This window comes from Oncorhynchus clarkii, chromosome 30 (genome assembly GCF_045791955.1).
Source record: "Oncorhynchus clarkii lewisi isolate Uvic-CL-2024 chromosome 30, UVic_Ocla_1.0, whole genome shotgun sequence".
Lineage (NCBI taxonomy): Eukaryota > Metazoa > Chordata > Actinopteri > Salmoniformes > Salmonidae > Oncorhynchus > Oncorhynchus clarkii.
The window spans coordinates 37,837,484-37,857,675 of record NC_092176.1 but is presented as its reverse complement, the minus strand read 5'-3'; the positions used below and the strand labels follow the sequence as shown (position 1 = coordinate 37,857,675).

General features: G+C 40.4%; 1 protein-coding gene across 1 annotated transcript in view; it reads right to left on the bottom strand.

Moving 5' to 3' along the window:
- Nucleotides 1–20,192, bottom strand: part of LOC139390109 (endosomal transmembrane epsin interactor 1-like) — a 56,974-nt gene that overhangs the window by 11,598 nt on the left and 25,184 nt on the right. The window contains exons 7-9 of the mRNA XM_071137266.1: nt 17,810–17,897; nt 2,779–2,982; nt 1,623–1,945 (exon numbers count right to left, since the gene is read on the bottom strand). Of these exons, the coding sequence (XP_070993367.1) occupies nt 1,623–1,945; nt 2,779–2,982; nt 17,810–17,897 (615 nt within the window). The remainder of the gene's footprint in view (nt 1–1,622; nt 1,946–2,778; nt 2,983–17,809; nt 17,898–20,192) is intronic.

Genomic DNA, 20,192 nt, shown 5'->3' with positions numbered 1-20,192 from the left:
GATCATTGCTAGACAACCATTTTCAAGTCTTGCCATAGATTTCCAAGCAGATTTTAGTTAAACCTATAACTTGACCACTCAGCAATATTCACTGTCTTTCTTGGTAAGCAACTCCAATGTAGATTTGCCCTTGAGTATTGAGTTATTGTCCTGCAGAAAGGAGATCTTTCAGTGTGTGGTGGAAAGCAGACTGAACCAGGTTTACTTCTAGGATTTTTCTTGTGCTTAGCTCCATTCCGTTTCTTATTTATCCTGAAAAACGACCCATTCTTTAACAATTACAATCATACCCATAACATGATGCAGCCACCACTATGCTTGAAAATATGGAGAGTGGTACTCAGTAATGTGTTGTGTTTGCACCAAACATAACCCTGGTTCGTGACATAAAGTTAATTGCTTTACCAAATTTTTTCGGTTTTACTTTAGTGCCTTGTCGTAAACAGGATGCATGTTTTGGAATATTTTTATTCTGTACAGGCTTCCTTATTTTCACTCTGTCAATTAGGTTTCTATTGTAGAGTAACTACAATGCTGTTTATCCGTCCTCTGTTCTCATATCACAGCCATTAATCTCTGTAACTGTAGTCACCATTGGCCTCATGGTGAAATCCCTGAGTGGTTTCCTTCCTCTCTGGCAACTGAGTTAGGAAGGAAGCCTGTATCTTTGTAGTGACTGGGTGTATTGATACACCATCCAAAGTGTAATTACTAACTTCACCATGCTCAAAGGGATATTCAATGTCTGCTTTTTTCATTTGTACCCGTCAACCAGTATGTGGACCTTCTTTGGAAAACCTCCATGGTTTTGTGTTTGAAATTCACTGCTCGACTGAGGGACCTTACAGATAATTGTATGCGTGGGGCACACAGAGTGAGTCCATGCAAGTTATTATGTGACTTGTTAAGCACATGTTTACTCCTGAATTTATTTGACTAAAACGTAATAATTTCAAACTTTGCTTACATTTGTATATGATCACATATACAATATTACGTGTGGGAATACTTTGGAGCAGATTTCCAAAACTAAAATCACTTGGAGTTGATTTGCTGGTGTTGTTATAGTTTTCTTTTTTTGGTGTGGGGGCGGAAATAAAATCACCCGTGGGCCACCGGTTGGGGAACCCTTCTCTACCAGTTCTATGTAGCCTCTATGTAGCTTGTATGTAGCCTCTATGTAGCTTCTTCACCAGTTCTATGTATCCGCTATGTAGCCTCATTACCAGTTCTATGTAGCCTCTATGTAGCCTCTTTACCAGTTCTATGTAGCCTCTATGTACCCTCTTTACCAGTTCTATGTAGCCTATTTACCAGTTCTATGTAGCCTCTATGTAGCCTCTTAACCAGTTCTATGTAGCCTCTTTACCAGTTCTATGTAGCATCTATGTAGCCTCTTTACCAGTTCTATGTAGCCTCTATGTAGCTTCTTCACCAGTTCAATGTAGTCTCTATGTAGCCTCTTTACCTGTTCTATGTAGCCTCTTTACCAGTTCTATGTAGTCTCTATGTAGCCTCTTTACCGGTTCTATGTAGCCTCTATGTAGCCTATTTACCAGTTCAATGTAGCCTCTATGTAACCTCTTAACCCGTTTTATGTAGCCTCTATGTAGCCTCTTTACCTGTTCTATGAAGCTGGCACAGCGGACGGCCTCCTCCATGTGTTCCTGGTCTGAGCGCAGCACGCTACGGATGCTGTCCACCAGCTCCTGGACCTCGGGTGTCAGGCTGCAGTGGGCCGGCTGCTCTAGAAACCTGCTGACCAGCTGCTGGGTGTGTCTGTAGCTCTGGTAGTCCACCATGGAGGAGGGCCGGGGACGCCGCGGGCCTCTACCACCCCGCCGGAGAGCCACCGTCTGGGGCCGGGACGACTGGGAGGCCAGGGCGGACTTGGAAGTCTGGGTGGAGACCTCTGTGGTCTGTGTGGCTGCTTCACAGCTTAACACTGAGGGAGGAGGGGGTGGAAGAGAGGAAGGGAGAGAGAGAGGGGGGGAGAGAGAGAGAAAGGGGGAGAGAGATGGATGGGAGAGAAGGGAGAGAGAGAGAAAGGTGGGAGAGAAAGGAGAGAGAGAGAAAGGGGGAGAGAGATGGATGGGAAAGGGGTGGGAGAGAGGGTTGGGAGAGAGAAAGGTGGGAGAGAGGGGGAGAGAGAAAGAAAGGGGGAGAGAGATGGGGAGAGAGATGGATGGGAAAGGGGTGGGAGAGAGGGTTGGTAGAGAAGGGAGAGAGAGAGAAAGGTGGGAGAGAGGGGGGAGAGGGGGAAAGAGAGGGTGGGAGAGGGGTTGGAGAGAAGGGAGAAAGAGAGGGGAGAGAGATAGGTGAGAGAGCGGTGGGAGAGAGGGGAGAGAGAGGGTTGGGGGGTTAGTGTGTCTGTCTGTAGAATTGCATGTAGTGGGACATCTGTTGGAAGCATTAGTAAACTGTGCTTTGCAGTTTAGCAAACAACAGTTCTGCTATCCCTGTGAGGGAGGTCACACACACACACACACACACACACACACACACACACACACACACACACTCACACACTCACACACTTACAGGGATACAGCAATCCAAATGTGTCTTGCTGACAGATGCAGAGGCTGTAGATTAAGTGATGACAGACCGACTGTTCCAGAACTATACAGTTTATGTGATCCTCTTTTACCTTTGGCAGCTAGGTCCAGCAGTGTCACTCTTTGGCTGTTGGAGCCACTGTGCGTGTGTGTGTGCGTACCTGTGTGTGTGTGTGTGTGTGTGTATGTGTGTGTCTGTGTGTGTGTGACCCTGTCTCACCTTTGGCAGCCAGGTCCAGTAGGACAGGGTCACTGTTAGAGCGTCTGGGTCTCTGGCGCTGAGACCTCCTAATGGGTGGCACAGGAGCACCCTGGTCCTGGGAAGGTCTGGCCTGGTGCAGGGAGGGGGAGGGCGGAGATTGGGGAGAGGGGTGATATTGGGGAGACGGGGGCACTGGAACAACCGTCGTCTGGGGACCAGCATCTGAAACGCAGGAACAACAAAGATAATTAGGAGAAGAGGGGGAGAGGTAGAGGGGTAGAGGTAGAGGGGTAGACGGAGAGGGGTAGACGTAGAAGGGTAGAGGGGTAGAGGGAGAAGGGTAGAGGGGTAGAGGGGTTGAGGAAGAGGGGTAGAGGTAGAGGGGTAGAGGGAGAGAGAGGGGCAAAACAAAATATAAACCTTTTTCCTGCACACTATCTTTAGGAAACTCCTTAGAGACATTTGTAATTAGAACCATGTTTTGAGAGCTATACGTTCTCCATCCATCTGTCTTGCTCCTCTGCTCCACCACATTAACTCTTTCTTCCTTCCTCTCTCTGGAGTGTGGGGTGACATATGAAACCAGGGTCACACCCAAAGCTCCATCTCTATCACAACAAAACCTGTGACCTCAGAAAGTTAGAAAGTGAACCTTCCAGGTGTGTTTGATCATGAAGTCCCTGTCGATCTGACCTTCTGTGAGGCCTCCTCTGACCCTGGGAAAGAGTTGTACAACAGAGAGGAAAGGGGGTTACCTAGTCAGTTGTAAAACAGAAAGGAAAGGGGGATACCTAGTCAGTTGTACAACAGAAAGGGGGATACCTAGTCAGTTGTACAACAGAAAGGGGGATACCTAGTCAGTTGTACAACAGAAAGGGGGATACCTAGTCAGTTGTACAACAGAAAGGGGGATACCTAGTCAGTTGTACAACAGAAAGGGGGATACCTAGTCAGTTGTACAACAGAAAGGGGGATACCTAGTCAGTTGTACAACAGAAAGGGGGATACCTAGTCAGTTGTACAACAGAAAGGGGGATACCTAGTCAGTTGTACAACAGAAAGGGGGATACCTAGTCAGTTGTACAACAGAAAGGGGGATACCTAGTCAGTTGTACAACAGAAAGGAAAGGGGGATACCTAGTCAGTTGTACAACAGAAAGGGGGATACCTAGTCAGTTGTACAACAGAAAGGAAAGGGGGATACCTAGTCAGTTGTACAACAGAAAGGGGGATACCTAGTCAGTTGTACAACAGAAAGGGGGATACCTAGTCAGTTGTACAACAGAAAGGGGGATACCTAGTCAGTTGTACAACAGAAAGGGGGATACCTAGTCAGTTGAACAACAGAAAGGGGGATACCTAGTCAGTTGTACAACAGAAAGGGGGATACCTAGTCAGTTGTACAACAGAAAGGAAAGGGGGTTACCTCGTCAGTTGTACAACAGAAAGGGGGATACCTAGTCAGTTATACAACAGAAAGGAAAGGGGGATACCTAGTCAGTTGTACAACAGAAAGGGAAAGGGGGATACCTAGTCAGTTGTACAACAGAAAGGGGGATACCTAGTCAGTTGAACAACAGAAAGGGGGATACCTAGTCAGTTGTACAACAGAAAGGGGGATACCTAGTCAGTTGTACAACAGAAAGGGGGATACCTAGTCAGTTGAACAACAGAAAGGGGGATACCTAGTCAGTTGTACAACAGAAAGGGGGATACCTAGTCAGTTGTACAACAGAAAGGAAAGGGGGTTACCTCGTCAGTTGTACAACAGAAAGGGGGATACCTAGTCAGTTGTACAACAGAAAGGGGGATACCTAGTCAGTTGTACAACAGAAAGGAAAGGGGGATACCTAGTCAGTTGTACAACAGAAAGGGGGATACCTAGTCAGTTGTACAACAGAAAGGGGGATACCTAGTCAGTTGTACAACAGAAAGGGGGATACCTAGTCAGTTGTACAACAGAAAGGGGGATACCTAGTCAGTTATACAACAGAAAGGAAAGGGGGATACCTAGTCAGTTGTACAACAGAAAGGAAAGGGGGATACCTAGTCAGTTGTACAACAGAAAGGGGGATACCTAGTCAGTTGTACAACAGAAAGGGGGATACCTAGTCAGTTGTACAACAGAAAGGGGGATACCTAGTCAGTTGTACAACAGAAAGGGGGATACCTAGTCAGTTGTACAACAGAAAGGAAAGGGGGATACCTAGTCAGTTATACAACAGAAAGGGGGGGACCTAGTCAGTTGTACAACAGAAAGGGGGATACCTAGTCAGTTGTACAACAGAAAGGAAAGGGGGATACCTAGTCAGTTGTACAACAGAAAGGGGGATACTTAGTCAGTTGTACAACAGAAAGGGGGATACTTAGTCAGTTGTACAACAGAAAGGAAAGGGGGGATACCTAGTCAGTTGTACAACAGAAAGGAAAGGGGGATACCTAGTCAGTTATACAACAGAAAGGGGGATACCTAGTCAGTTATACAACAGAAAGGGGGATACCTAGTCAGTTGTACAACAGAAAGGGGGGATACCTAGTCAGTTGTACAACAGAAAGGGGGATACCTAGTCAGTTGTACAACAGAAAGGAAAGGGGGATACCTAGTCAGTTGTACAACAGAAAGGGGGATACCTAGTCAGTTGTACAACCGAATGCCTTCAACTGAAATGTGTCTTCCACATTTAACCCCTCTGAATCAGAGAGGTGCAGGAGTGCTGCTTTAATCAACAGCCACAGCACCCGGGGAACGGTGGGTTAACGGCCTTGTTCAGGGGCAGAATGACAGATTTTGACCTTGTCAGCTCGGGGATTCGATCCGGCAACCTTTTGGTTACTGGCCCAACGCTCTAACCACTAGGCTTAGAGACACATCACTGACCCTGTACAGCAGGATTCCCCAACTGGAGGCCCGTGGGTGGTTTCATCAGTTGGAGAGGTGAGGAGTGATATATGCCAATTAGGAAAAAGGGGGATGATTAGGTGGCCGTGACGGAATGTGGCCAGGTTTGGGATAAAGCTCTTACATGGAGTGCCGAGGGGGTCTGAATGGCCATCCGAACGACGGCACCCTACCCAGGGCATTGTTCAAGGTTCGAAATGATTATGTTTTAGTCAAATATTCTATTTTTTGGTGCTCTTTGCAGTCAATTTGCAGTCTAAAAATATGTTTTTAATAGGGTCCGGACCCCCGGACCATCCGCTCAATAGAAAATTGGCCGGCGGCTGAATCTAGTTGATGATCCGTACTGCATTGTGTGTTGAGTCACTGTAATAGGCACTTTAAATAAATTGTGATTAGACTTGACTGGGTGATCTAGAAACTACTACTATAATGTTACAGAAGCAGTATTGAAAATATGATCAGTGGTGTCTGTTGTACTGTTGAGATGGTTCTAGAAAATGCTTTCCCACTGGGCACTGACATCAGGGTCTAGGTTTTGATTACCATCTGGTTGAATAATGTGAATCCAATGTGAAAACAACAAAAGACACCATGTCATTGGATTTCGGATAAAAGTAGAATATTACGTTGATTACTTTTTGCAAATCAAATCAGTTTTACACGTTGATTCCACTTTTTTGGTTGAAATGACGTGGAAACAACGCTGATTCAACCAGTTTGGGCCCAGTGGGTTGTTTGAGAATGTTCCAAAATCTGCCTTCCGGCCAAAATAAGTTATGACACGTTGAAATCTACTCCATTTTGACAAATATTTGTCTCTCTACTCTAACGCTGCATAACACTTCTGTATGAAACTGCACATATCACAGTGATTACAGAAAGGAAATAAGATTTCCTGTTCCAAGCTCTATGTGTCAAACAGACTGAGTTTGTGAGAGCTAGAAAGACAGTGGGGCTGGTGAATGAAGTAACACATGAGACTGAAATAAATGTTATTTTAATACATTGATGAAATGACTGTCAGTGGGGGAATCTATCTTTGATGACAGGGCAAGGTTATGTCCCATTCATCTGATATATATAGCAATACTTTCACTGTAACTACAGCAGTACACTGGGATACAGTAACTATAGCAATACACTGGGATACAGTAACTACAGCAGTACACTGGGATACAGTAACTATAGCAATACTTTCACTGTAACTACAGCAGTATACTGGGATACAGTTACTATAGCAATATACTGGGATACAGTCACTATAGCAATATACTGGGATACAGTAACTATAGCAATATACTGGGATACAGTAACTACAGCAGTACACTGGGATACAGTAACTATAGCAATATACTGGGATACAGTAACTATAGCAATACACTGGGATACAGTAACTATAGCAATATACTGGGATACAGCTACTATAGCAATACACTGGGATACAGTAACTATAGCAATACACTGGGATACAGTAACTATAGCAGTACACTGGGATACAGTAACTATAGCAATATACTGGGATACAGCTACTATAGCAATACACTGGGATACAGTAACTATAGCAAAACACTGGGATACAGTAACTATAGCAGTACACTGGGATACAGTAACTATAGCAATACACTGGGATACAGTAACTATAGCAATATACTGGGATACAGTAACTACAGCAGTACACTGGGATACAGTAACTATAGCAATACACTGGGATACAGCTACTATAGCAATACACTGGGATACAGTAACTATAGCAGTACACTGGGATACAGTAACTATAGCAATATACTGGGATACAGTAACTATAGCAGTACACTGGGATACAGTAACTATAGCAATACGTTCACTGTAACTACAGCAGTATACTGGGATACAGTAACTATAGCAGTACACTGGGATACAGTAACTACAGCAATGCACTGGGATACAGTAACTATAGCAATACACTGAGATACAGTAACTACAGCAATATACTGGGATACAGTAACTATAGCAATATACTGGGATACAGTAACTATAGCAATACACTGGGATACAGCAACTATAGCAATACACTGGGATACAGTAACTATAGCAGTACACAGGAATACAGCAACTATAGCAATACACTGGGATACAGCTACTATAGCAATACACTGGGATACAGTAACTATAGCAGTACACTGGGATACAGTAACTATAGCAATACAATGGGATACAGTAATTATAGCAATACACTGGGATACAGCTACTATAGCAATACACTGGGATACAGCTACTATAGCAATACACTGGGATACAGCTACTATAGCAATACACTGGGATACAGCTACTATAGCAATACACTGGGATACAGTAACTATAGCAATACACTGGGATACAGTAACTACAGCAATATACTGGGATACAGTAACTATAGCAATATACTGGGATACAGTAACTATAACAATACACTGGGATACAGTAACTATAGCAATATACTGGGATACAGTAACTATAGCAGTACACTGGGATACAGTAACTATAGAAATACACTGGGATACAGTAACTATAGCAATACACTGGGATACAGTAACTATAGCAATACACTGGGATACAGCAACTATAGCAATACACTGGGATACAGTAACTATAGAAATACACTAGGATACAGTAACTATAGCAATACACTGGGATGCAGTAACTATAGCAATACACTGGGATACAGTAACTATAGCAATACACTGGGATACAGTAACTATAGCAATACTTTCACTGTAACTACAGCAGTATACAGGGATACAGTAACTATAGCAATAAACTGGGATACAGTAACTATAGCAATACACTGGGATACAGTAACTATAGCAATATACTGGGATACAGTAACTATAGCAATATACTGGGATACAGTAACTATAGCAATACACTTGGATACAGTAACTACAGCGGTACACTGGGATACAGTAACTATAGCAATACACTGGGATACAGCAACTATAGCAATACACTGGGATACAGTAACTATAGCAGTACACTGGGATACAGTAACTATAGCAATACACTGGGATACAGTAACTATAGCAATACACTGGGATACAGCTACTATAGCAATACACTGGGATACAGCTACTATAGCAATACACTGGGATACAGTAACTATAGCAATACACTGGGATACAACTACTATAGCAATACACTGGGATACAGCTACTATAGCAATACACTGGGATACAGCTACTATAGCAATACACTGGGATGCAGTAACTATAGCAATACACTGGGATACAGCTACTATAGCAATACACTGGGATACAGCTACTATAGCAATACACTGGGATACAGCTACTATAGCAATACACTGGGATACAGCTACTATAGCAATACACTGGGATACAGTAACTATAGCAATACACTGGGAAACAGTAACTATAGCAATACACTGGGATACAGTAACTATAGCAATACACTGGGATACAGTAACTATAGCAATATACTGGGATACAGTAACTATAGCAATACACTGGGATACAGTAACTATAGCAATACACTGGGATACAGTAACTATAGCAATACACTGGGATACAGTAACTATAGCAATACACTGGGATACAGTAACTATAGCAATACACTGGGATACAGTAACTATAGCAGTACACTGGGATACAGTAACTATAGCAATACACTGGGATACAGTAACTATAGCAATACACTGGGATACAGCAACTATAGCAATACACTGGGATACAGCTACTATAGCAATACACTGGGATACAGTAACTATAGCAATACACTGGGATACAGTAACTATAGCAGTACACTGGGATACAGTAACTATAGCAATACACTGGGATACAGTAACTACAGCAGTACACTGGGATACAGTCACTATAGCAATATACTGGGATACAGTAACTATAGCAATATACTGGGATACAGTAACTATAGCAGTACACTGGGATACAGTAACTATAGCAATATACTGGGATACAGTAACTATAGCAGTACACTGGGATACAGTAACTATAGCAATACTTTCACTGTAACTACAGCAGTATACTGGGATACAGTAACTATAGCAATATACTGGGATACAGTAACTATAGCAGTACACTGGGATACAGCTACTATAGCAATACACTGGGATACAGTAACTATAGCAATACACTGGGATACAGTAACTATAGCAGTACACTGGGATACAGTAACTATATAAATATACTGGGATACAGTAACTATAGCAGTACACTGGGATACAGTAACTATAGCAATACTTTCACTGTAACTACAGCAGTATACTGGGATACAGTAACTACAGCAATACACTGGGATACAGTAACTATAGCAATACACTGGGATACAGTAACTATAGCAGTACACTGGGATACAGTAACTATAGCAGTACACTGGGATACAGCTACTATAGCAGTACACTGGGATACAGTAACTATAGCAATACACTGGGATACAGTAACTACAGCAGTACACTGGGATACAGCTACTATAGCAATACACTGGGATACAGTAACTATAGCAATATACTGGGATACAGTAACTATATAAATATACTGGGATACAGTAACTATAGCAGTACACTGGGATACAGTAACTATAGCAATACTTTCACTGTAACTACAGCAGTATACTGGGATACAGTAACTACAGCAATACACTGGGATACAGTAACTATAGCAATACACTGGGATACAGTAACTATAGCAGTACACTGGGATACAGTAAAAATAGCAATACACTGGGATACAGTAACTATAGCAATACTTTCACTGTAACTACAGCAGTATACTGGGATACAGTAACTATAGCAATATACTGGGATACAGTAACTATAGCAGTACACTGGGATACAGCAACTATAGCAATACACTGGGATACAGCTACTATAGCAATACACTGGGATACAGTAACTATAGCAGTACACTGGGATACAGTAACTATAGCAATACACTGGGATACAGTAGCTATAGCAGTACACTGGGATACAGTAACTATAGCAATACAATGGGATACAGTAACTATAGCAATACACTGGGATACAGCTACTATAGCAATACACTGGGATACAGCTACTATAGCAATACACTGGGATACAGCTACTATAGCAATACACTGGGATACAGCTACTATAGCAATACACTGGGATACAGTAACTATAGCAATACACTGGGATACAGTAACTACAGCAATATACTGGGATACAGTAACTATAGCAATATACTGGGATACAGTAACTATAGCAATACACTGGGATACAGTAACTATAGCAATACACTGGGATACAGTAACTATAGCAGTACACTGGGATACAGTAACTATAGAAATACACTGGGATATAGTAACTATAGCAATACACTGGGATACAGTAACTATAGCAGTACACTGGGATACAGTAACTATAGCAATACACTGGGATACAGTAACTATAGAAATACACTGGGATACAGTAACTATAGCAATACACTGGGATACAGTAACTATAGCAATACACTGGGATACAGTAACTATAGCAATACACTGGGATACAGTAACTATAGCAATACTTTCACTGTAACTACAGCAGTATACAGGGATACAGTAACTATAGCAATACACTGGGATACAGTAACTATAGCAATACACTGGGATACAGTAACTATAGCAATACACTGGGATACAGTAACTATAGCAATATACTGGGATACAGTAACTATAGCAATATACTGGGATACAGTAACTATAGCAATACACTTGGATACAGTAACTACAGCAGTACACTGGGATACAGTAACTATAGCAATACACTGGGATACAGCAACTATAGCAATACACTGGGATACAGTAACTATAGCAGTACACTGGGATACAGTAACTATAGCAATACACTGGGATACAGTAACTATAGCAATACACTGGGATACAGCTACTATAGCAATACACTGGGATACAGCTACTATAGCAATACACGGGGATACAGTAACTATAGCAATACACTGGGATACAACTACTATAGCAATACACTGGGATACAGTAACTATAGCAATACACTGGGATACAGATACTATAGCAATACACTGGGATACAGCTACTATAGCAATACACTGGGATACAGTAACTATAGCAATACACTGGGATACAGCTACTATAGCAATACACTGGGATACAGCTACTATAGCAATACACTGGGATACAGCTACTATAGCAATACACTGGGATACAGCTACTATAGCAATACACTGGGATACAGTAGCTATAGCAATACACTGGGATACAGTAACTATAGCAATACACTGGGATACAGTAACTACAGCAATATACTGGGATACAGTAACTATAGCAATACACTGGGATACAGTAACTATAGCAATACACTGGGATACAGTAACTATAGCAATACACTGGGATACAGTAACTATAGCAATACACTGGGCTACAGTAACTATAGCAGTACACTGGGATACAGTAACTATAGAAATACACTGGGATACAGTAACTATAGCAATACACTGGGATACAGTAACTAGAGCAATACACTGGGATACAGTAACTATAGCAATACACTGGGATACAGTAACTATAGAAATACACTGGGATACAGTAACTATAGCAATACACTGGGATACAGTAACTATAGCAATACACTGGGATACAGTAACTATAGCAATACTTTCACTGTAACTACAGCAGTATACAGGGATACAGTAACTATAGCAATACACTGGGATACAGTAACTATAGCAATACACTGGGATACAGTAACTATAGCAATACACTGGGATACAGTAACTATAGCAATATACTGGGATACAGTAACTATAGCAATACACTGGGATACAGTAACTATAGCAATACACTGGGATACAGTAACTATAGCAATACACTGGGATACAGTAACTATAGCAATATACTGGGATACAGTAACTATAGCAATACACTTGGATACAGTAACTATAGCAATACACTTGGATACAGTAACTACAGCAGTACACTGGGATACAGTAACTATAGCAGTACACTGGGATACAGCAACTATAGCAATACACTGGGATACAGTAACTATAGCAGTACACTGGGATACAGTAACTATAGCAATACACTGGGATACAGTAACTATAGCAATACACTGGGATACAGCTACTATAGCAATACACTGGGATACAGCTACTATAGCAATACACTGGGATACAGTAACTATAGCAATACACTGGGATACAACTACTGTAGCAATACACTGGGATACAGCTACTATATCAATACACTGGGATACAGCTACTATAGCAATACACTGGGATACAGTAACTATAGCAATACACTGGGATACAGCTACTATAGCAATACACTGGGATACAGCTACTATAGCAATACACTGGGATACAGCTACTATAGCAATACACTGGGATACAGTAACTATAGCAATACACTGGGATACAGTAACTACAGCAATATACTGGGATACAGTAACTATAGCAATATACTGGGATACAGTAACTATAGCAATACACTGGGATACAGTAACTATAGCAATACACTGGGATACAGTAACTATAGCAGTACACTGGGATACAGTAACTATAGAAATACACTGGGATACAGTAACTATAGAAATACACTGGGATACAGTAACTATAGCAATACACTGGGATACAGTAACTATAGCAATACACTGGGATACAGCAACTATAGCAATACACTGGGATACAGTAACTATAGAAATACACTGGGATACAGTAACTATAGCAATACACTGGGATGAAGTAACTATAGCAATACACTGGGATACAGTAACTATAGCAATACACTGGGATACAGTAACTATAGCAATACTTTCACTGTAACTACAGCAGTATACAGGGATACAGTAACTATAGCAATACACTGGGATACAGTAACTATAGCAATACACTTGGATACAGTAACTACAGCGGTACACTGGGATACAGTAACTATAGCAATACACTGGGATACAGCAACTATAGCAATACACTGGGATACAGTAACTATAGCAGTACACTGGGATACAGTAACTATAGCAATACACTGGGATACAGCTACTATAGCAATACACTGGGATACAGTAACTATAGCAATACACTGGGATACAACTACTATAGCAATACACTGGGATACAGCTACTATAGCAATACACTGGGATACAGCTACTATAGCAATACACTGGGATGCAGTAACTATAGCAATACACTGGGATACAGCTACTATAGCAATACACTGGGATACAGCTACTATAGCAATACACTGGGATACAGCTACTATAGCAATACACTGGGATACAGCTACTATAGCAATACACTGGGATACAGTAACTATAGCAATACACTGGGAAACAGTAACTATAGCAATACACTGGGATACAGTAACTATAGCAATACACTGGGATACAGTAACTATAGCAATATACTGGGATACAGTAACTATAGCAATACACTGGGATACAGCTACTATAGCAATACACTGGGATACAGTAACTATAGCAATACACTGGGATACAGTAACTATAGCAATACACTGGGATACAGTAACTATAGCAGTACACTGGGATACAGTAACTATAGCAATACACTGGGATACAGTAACTATAGCAATACACTGGGATACAGCTACTATAGCAATACACTGGGATACAGTAACTATAGCAATACACTGGGATACAGTAACTATAGCAGTACACTGGGATACAGTAACTATAGCAGTACACTGGGATACAGTAACTATAGCAATACACTGGGATACAGTAACTACAGCAGTACACTGGGATACAGTCACTATAGCAATATACTGGGATACAGTAACTATAGCAATATACTGGGATACAGTAACTATAGCAGTACACTGGGATACAGTAACTATAGCAATATACTGGGATACAGTAACTATAGCAGTACACTGGGATACAGTAACTATAGCAATACTTTCACTGTAACTACAGCAGAATACTGGGATACAGTAACTATAGCAATATACTGGGATACAGTCACTATAGAAATATACTGGGATACAGTAACTATAGCAATATACTGGGATACAGTAACTATAGCAGTACACTGGGATACAGTAACTATAGAAATATACTGGGATACAGTAACTATAGCAGTACACTGGGATACAGTAACTATAGCAATACTTTCACTGTAACTACAGCAGTATACTGGGATACAGTAACTACAGCAATACACTGGGATACAGTAACTATAGCAATACACTGGGATACAGTAACTATAGCAGTACACTGGGATACAGTAACTATAGCAATACACTGGGATACAGTAACTATAGCAATACTTTCACTGTAACTACAGCAGTATACTGGGATACAGTAACTATAGCAATATACTGGGATACAGTAACTATAGCAGTACACTGGGATACAGCAACTATAGCAATACACTGGGATACAGCTACTATAGCAATACATTGGGATACAGTAACTATAGCAGTACACTGGGATACAGTAACTATAGCAATACACTGGGATACAGTAACTATAGCAGTACACTGGGATACAGTAACTATAGCAATACAATGGGATACAGTAACTATAGCAATACACTGGGATACAGTAACTATAGCAATACACTGGGATACAGTAACTATAGCAATACACTGGGATACAGCTACTATAGCAATACACTGGGATACAGCTACTATAGCAATACACGGGGATACAGTAACTATAGCAATACACTGGGATACAACTACTATAGCAATACACTGGGATACAGATACTATAGCAATACACTGGGATACAGCTACTATAGCAATACACTGGGATACAGTAACTATAGCAATACACTGGGATACAGCTACTATAGCAATACACTGGGATACAGCTACTATAGCAATACACTGGGATACAGCTACTATAGCAATACACTGGGATACAGCTACTATAGCAATACACTGGGATACAGTAACTATAGCAATACACTGGGATACAGTAACTATAGCAATACACTGGGATACAGTAACTACAGCAATATACTGGGATACAGTAACTATAGCAATATACTGGGATACAGTAACTATAGCAATACACTGGGATACAGTAACTATAGCAATACACTGGGCTACAGTAACTATAGCAGTACACTGGGATACAGTAACTATAGCAATACACTGGGATACAGTAACTAGAGCAATACACTGGGATACAGTAACTATAGCAATACACTGGGATACAGTAAGTATAGAAATACACTGGGATACAGTAACTATAGCAATACACTGGGATACAGTAACTATAGCAATATACTGGGATACAGTAACTATAGCAATACACTGGGATACAGTAACTATAGCAATACTTTCACTGTAACTACAGCAGTATACAGGGATACAGTAACTATAGCAATACACTGGGATACAGTAACTATAGCAATACACTGGGATACAGTAACTATAGCAATACACTGGGATACAGTAACTATAGCAATATACTGGGATACAGTAACTATAGCAATACACTGGGATACAGTAACTATAGCAATACACTGGGATACAGTAACTATAGCAATACACTGGGATACAGTAACTATAGCAATATACTGGGATACAGTAACTATAGCAATACACTTGGATACAGTAACTATAGCAATACACTTGGATACAGTAACTACAGCAGTACACTGGGATACAGTAACTATAGCAATACACTGGGATACAGCAACTATAGCAATACACTGGGATACAGTAACTATAGCAGTACACTGGGATACATTAACTATAGCAATACACTGGGATACAGTAACTATAGCAATACACTGGGATACAGCTACTATAGCAATACACTGGGATACAGCTACTATAGCAATACACTGGGATACAGTAACTATAGCAATACACTGGGATACAACTACTATAGCAATACACTGGGATACAGCTACTATATCAATACACTGGGATACAGCTACTATAGCAATACACTGGGATACAGTAACTATAGCAATACACTGGGATACAGCTACTATAGCAATACACTGGGATACAGCTACTATAGCAATACACTGGGATACAGCTACTATAGCAATACACTGGGATACAGCTACTATAGCAATACACTGGGATACAGTAACTATAGCAATACACTGGGATACAGTAACTATAGCAATACACTGGGATACAGTACCTATAGCAATACACTGGGATACAGTAACTATAGCAATACACTGGGATACAGCAACTATAGCAATACACTGGGATACAGCTACTATAGCAATACACTGGGATACAGTAACTATAGCAATACACTGGGATACAGTAACTATAGCAATACACTGGGATACAGCAACTATAGCAATACACTGGGATACAGCTACTATAGCAATACACTGGGATACAGCTACTATAGCAATACACTGGGATACAGCTACTATAGCAATACACTGGGATACAGCTACTATAGCAATACACTGGGATACAGCTACTATAGCAATACACTGGGATACAGTAACTATAGCAATACACTGGGATACAGTAACTATAGCAATACACTGGGATACAGCAACTATAGCAATACACTGGGATACAGCTACTATAGCAATACACTGGGATACAGCTACTATAGCAATACACTGGGATACAGCTACTATAGCAATACACTGGGATACAGCTACTATAGCAATACACTGGGATACAGCTACTATAGCAATACACTGGGATACAGCTACTATAGCAATACACTGGGATACAGCTACTATAGCAATACACTGGGATACAGCTACTATAGCAATACACTGGGATTCAGCTACTATAGCAATACACTGGGATACAGTAACTATAGCAATACACTGGGATACAGCTACTATAGCAATACACTGGGATACAGCTACTATAGCAATACACTGGGATACAGCTACTATAGCAATACACTGGGATACAGTCACTATAGCAATACTTTCACTAGGATAACTGTAGACCTCCAACCAGGACTTTTTGCAGGATACGGTGTGGGTCTGGGGAATACTTTGTCAACGCACGCACACACACACACACACACACTTTACCAATTTTCTTCTGTCAAGGTTTGGATATGCCCTTCCATTGAGAGTTTCACAAATAGAGAGCTGATATCTGCCATAAAAAGTCTGTCATGTATAGGCCAAGTATGTCTTTGTGTATGTCTGTCTGTGTGAAATTCTATGGTTTGTCGGCCCATCCATTCATCCATCCATTCATGCGTCCTACCTCTAACAGGAGTACCCGTCTCCGAGCGGTCACTCCGCTCCTCCACCAACTCAGGCAGATCTGTCATGGTAATCTGAATCTCTGTCTCCTAAACAGAAACACAAAGCAGAGATATTTGTGGTCAGAGATTTAGAGATATTAATGATAGAGATATTAAAAGGTATTAGGGTCATGTCCAGAGATTTAGAGATATTAATGATAGAGATATTAAAAGGTATTGGGGTCATGTCCAGAGATTTAGAGATATTAATGATAGAGATATTAAAAGGTATTGGGGTCATGTCCAGAGATTTAGAGATATTAATGATAGAGATATTAAAAGGTATTGGGGTCATGTCCAGAGATTTAGAGATATTAATGATAGAGATATTAAAAGGTATTGGGGTCATGTCCAGAGATTTAGAGATATTATTGATAGAGATATTAAAAGGTATTGGGGTCATGTCCAGAGATTTAGAGATATTAATGATAGAGATATTAAAAGGTATTGGGGTCATGTCCAGAGATTTAGAGATATTAATGATAGAGATATTAAAAGGTATTGGGGTCATGTCCAGAGATTTAGAGATATTAATGATAGAGATATTAAAAGGTATTGGGGTCATGTCCAGAGATTTAGAGATATTAATGATAGAGATATTAAAAGGTATTGGGGTCATGTCCAGAGATTTAGAGATATTAATGATAGAGATATTAAAAGGTATTGGGGTCATGTCCAGAGATTTAGAGATATTAATGATAGAGATATTAAAAGGTATTGGGGTCATGTCCAGAGATTTAGAGATATTAATGATAGAGATATTAAAAGGTATTGGGGTCATGTCCAGAGATTTAGAGATATTAATGATAGAGATATTAAAAGGTATTGGGGTCATGTCCAGAGATTTAGAGATATTAATGATAGAGATATTAAAAGGTATTGGGGTCATGTCCAGAGATTTAGAGATATTAATGATAGAGATATTAAAAGGTATTGGGGTCATGTCCAGAGATTTAGAGATATTAATGATAGAGATATTAAAAGGTATTGGGGTCATGTCCAGAGATTTAGAGATATTAATGATAGAGATATTAAAAGGTATTGGGGTCATGTCCAGAGATTTAGAGATATTAATGATAGAGATATTAAAAGGTATTGGGGTCATGTCCAGAGATTTAGAGATATTAATGATAGAGATATTAAAAGGTATTGGGGTCATGTCCAGAGATTTAGAGATATTAATGATAGAGATATTAAAGGATATTGTTTACCCAAATGTCACATGCACAAGATGCTACATTATGCATCTATTCATTACCTTTATGAATTGATTTATCTTGTAATCACTATTGTTATTGGCATTAAATAATGGGTAACAATTGATTTGAAAGGTACCTACACCAGGACCTTATAGCACATTCATAAGCCATACATAGCCCATTCATAAGCCATACATAGCCCATTCATAACCTATACATAGCACATTTACAGTGTAATCGAAAAGTATTCAGACCCCTTGACTTTTTCCACATTTTGTTACGTTACAGCCTTATTCTAAAATAAAACATCTCTCAATCTACACACAATATCACATCATGACAAAATTAAAACAGGTTTTTAGATTTCTTTGCAAATGTATAAAAAAAAACAGAAATACCTTGTTTACATAAGTATTCAGACACTTTGCTATGAGACTTAGGATTCACCTGAGCTCAATTTTGTGTCCATTGATCATCCTTGAGATGTTTCTACAACTTGATTGGAGTCCACCTGTGGTAAATTCAATTGTTTGGACATGATTTGGAAAGGCACACACCTGTCTTTATAAGGTCCCACAGTTGACAGTGCATGTCAGAGCAAAAACCAAGCCATGAGTTCGAAGGAATTGTCCGTAGAGCTCTGAGACAGGATTGTGTCAAGGCACAGATCTGGGGCATTGAATGTCATTGAATGTCCCCAAGAACACAGTGGCCTCCATCATTCTTAAATGGAAGAAGTTTGGAACCACCAAGACTCTTCCTAGAGCTGGCCGCCCTGCCATACTGAGTAATTGGGGGAGAAGGGCCTTGGTCAGGGAGTTGACCAAGAATTGTGATGGATATTATCAAATAAGGACTTGCTGGAGTCCAACTCAAACCAATATTCTTTACTTCTGAGCTCACAGAGAATAACAGAGTTACACAGCGCAGTATAGACAGTCTGAATTCCAAAGCATTGGGTGATAAGCACATATCTCTATAGTTTCCTGTTCTTGGGCAGGACTCTCAGTTCTCCTTTGATCTATACAACGACACAGGAGCAAGCTGGTTTGTAACCCAGCATGATACTCTCAAGAACAGGAGATTATAATAAGACAGTTTCACAAGGTTAGTCAAATACAATTACAATTTCCCATGACACTCC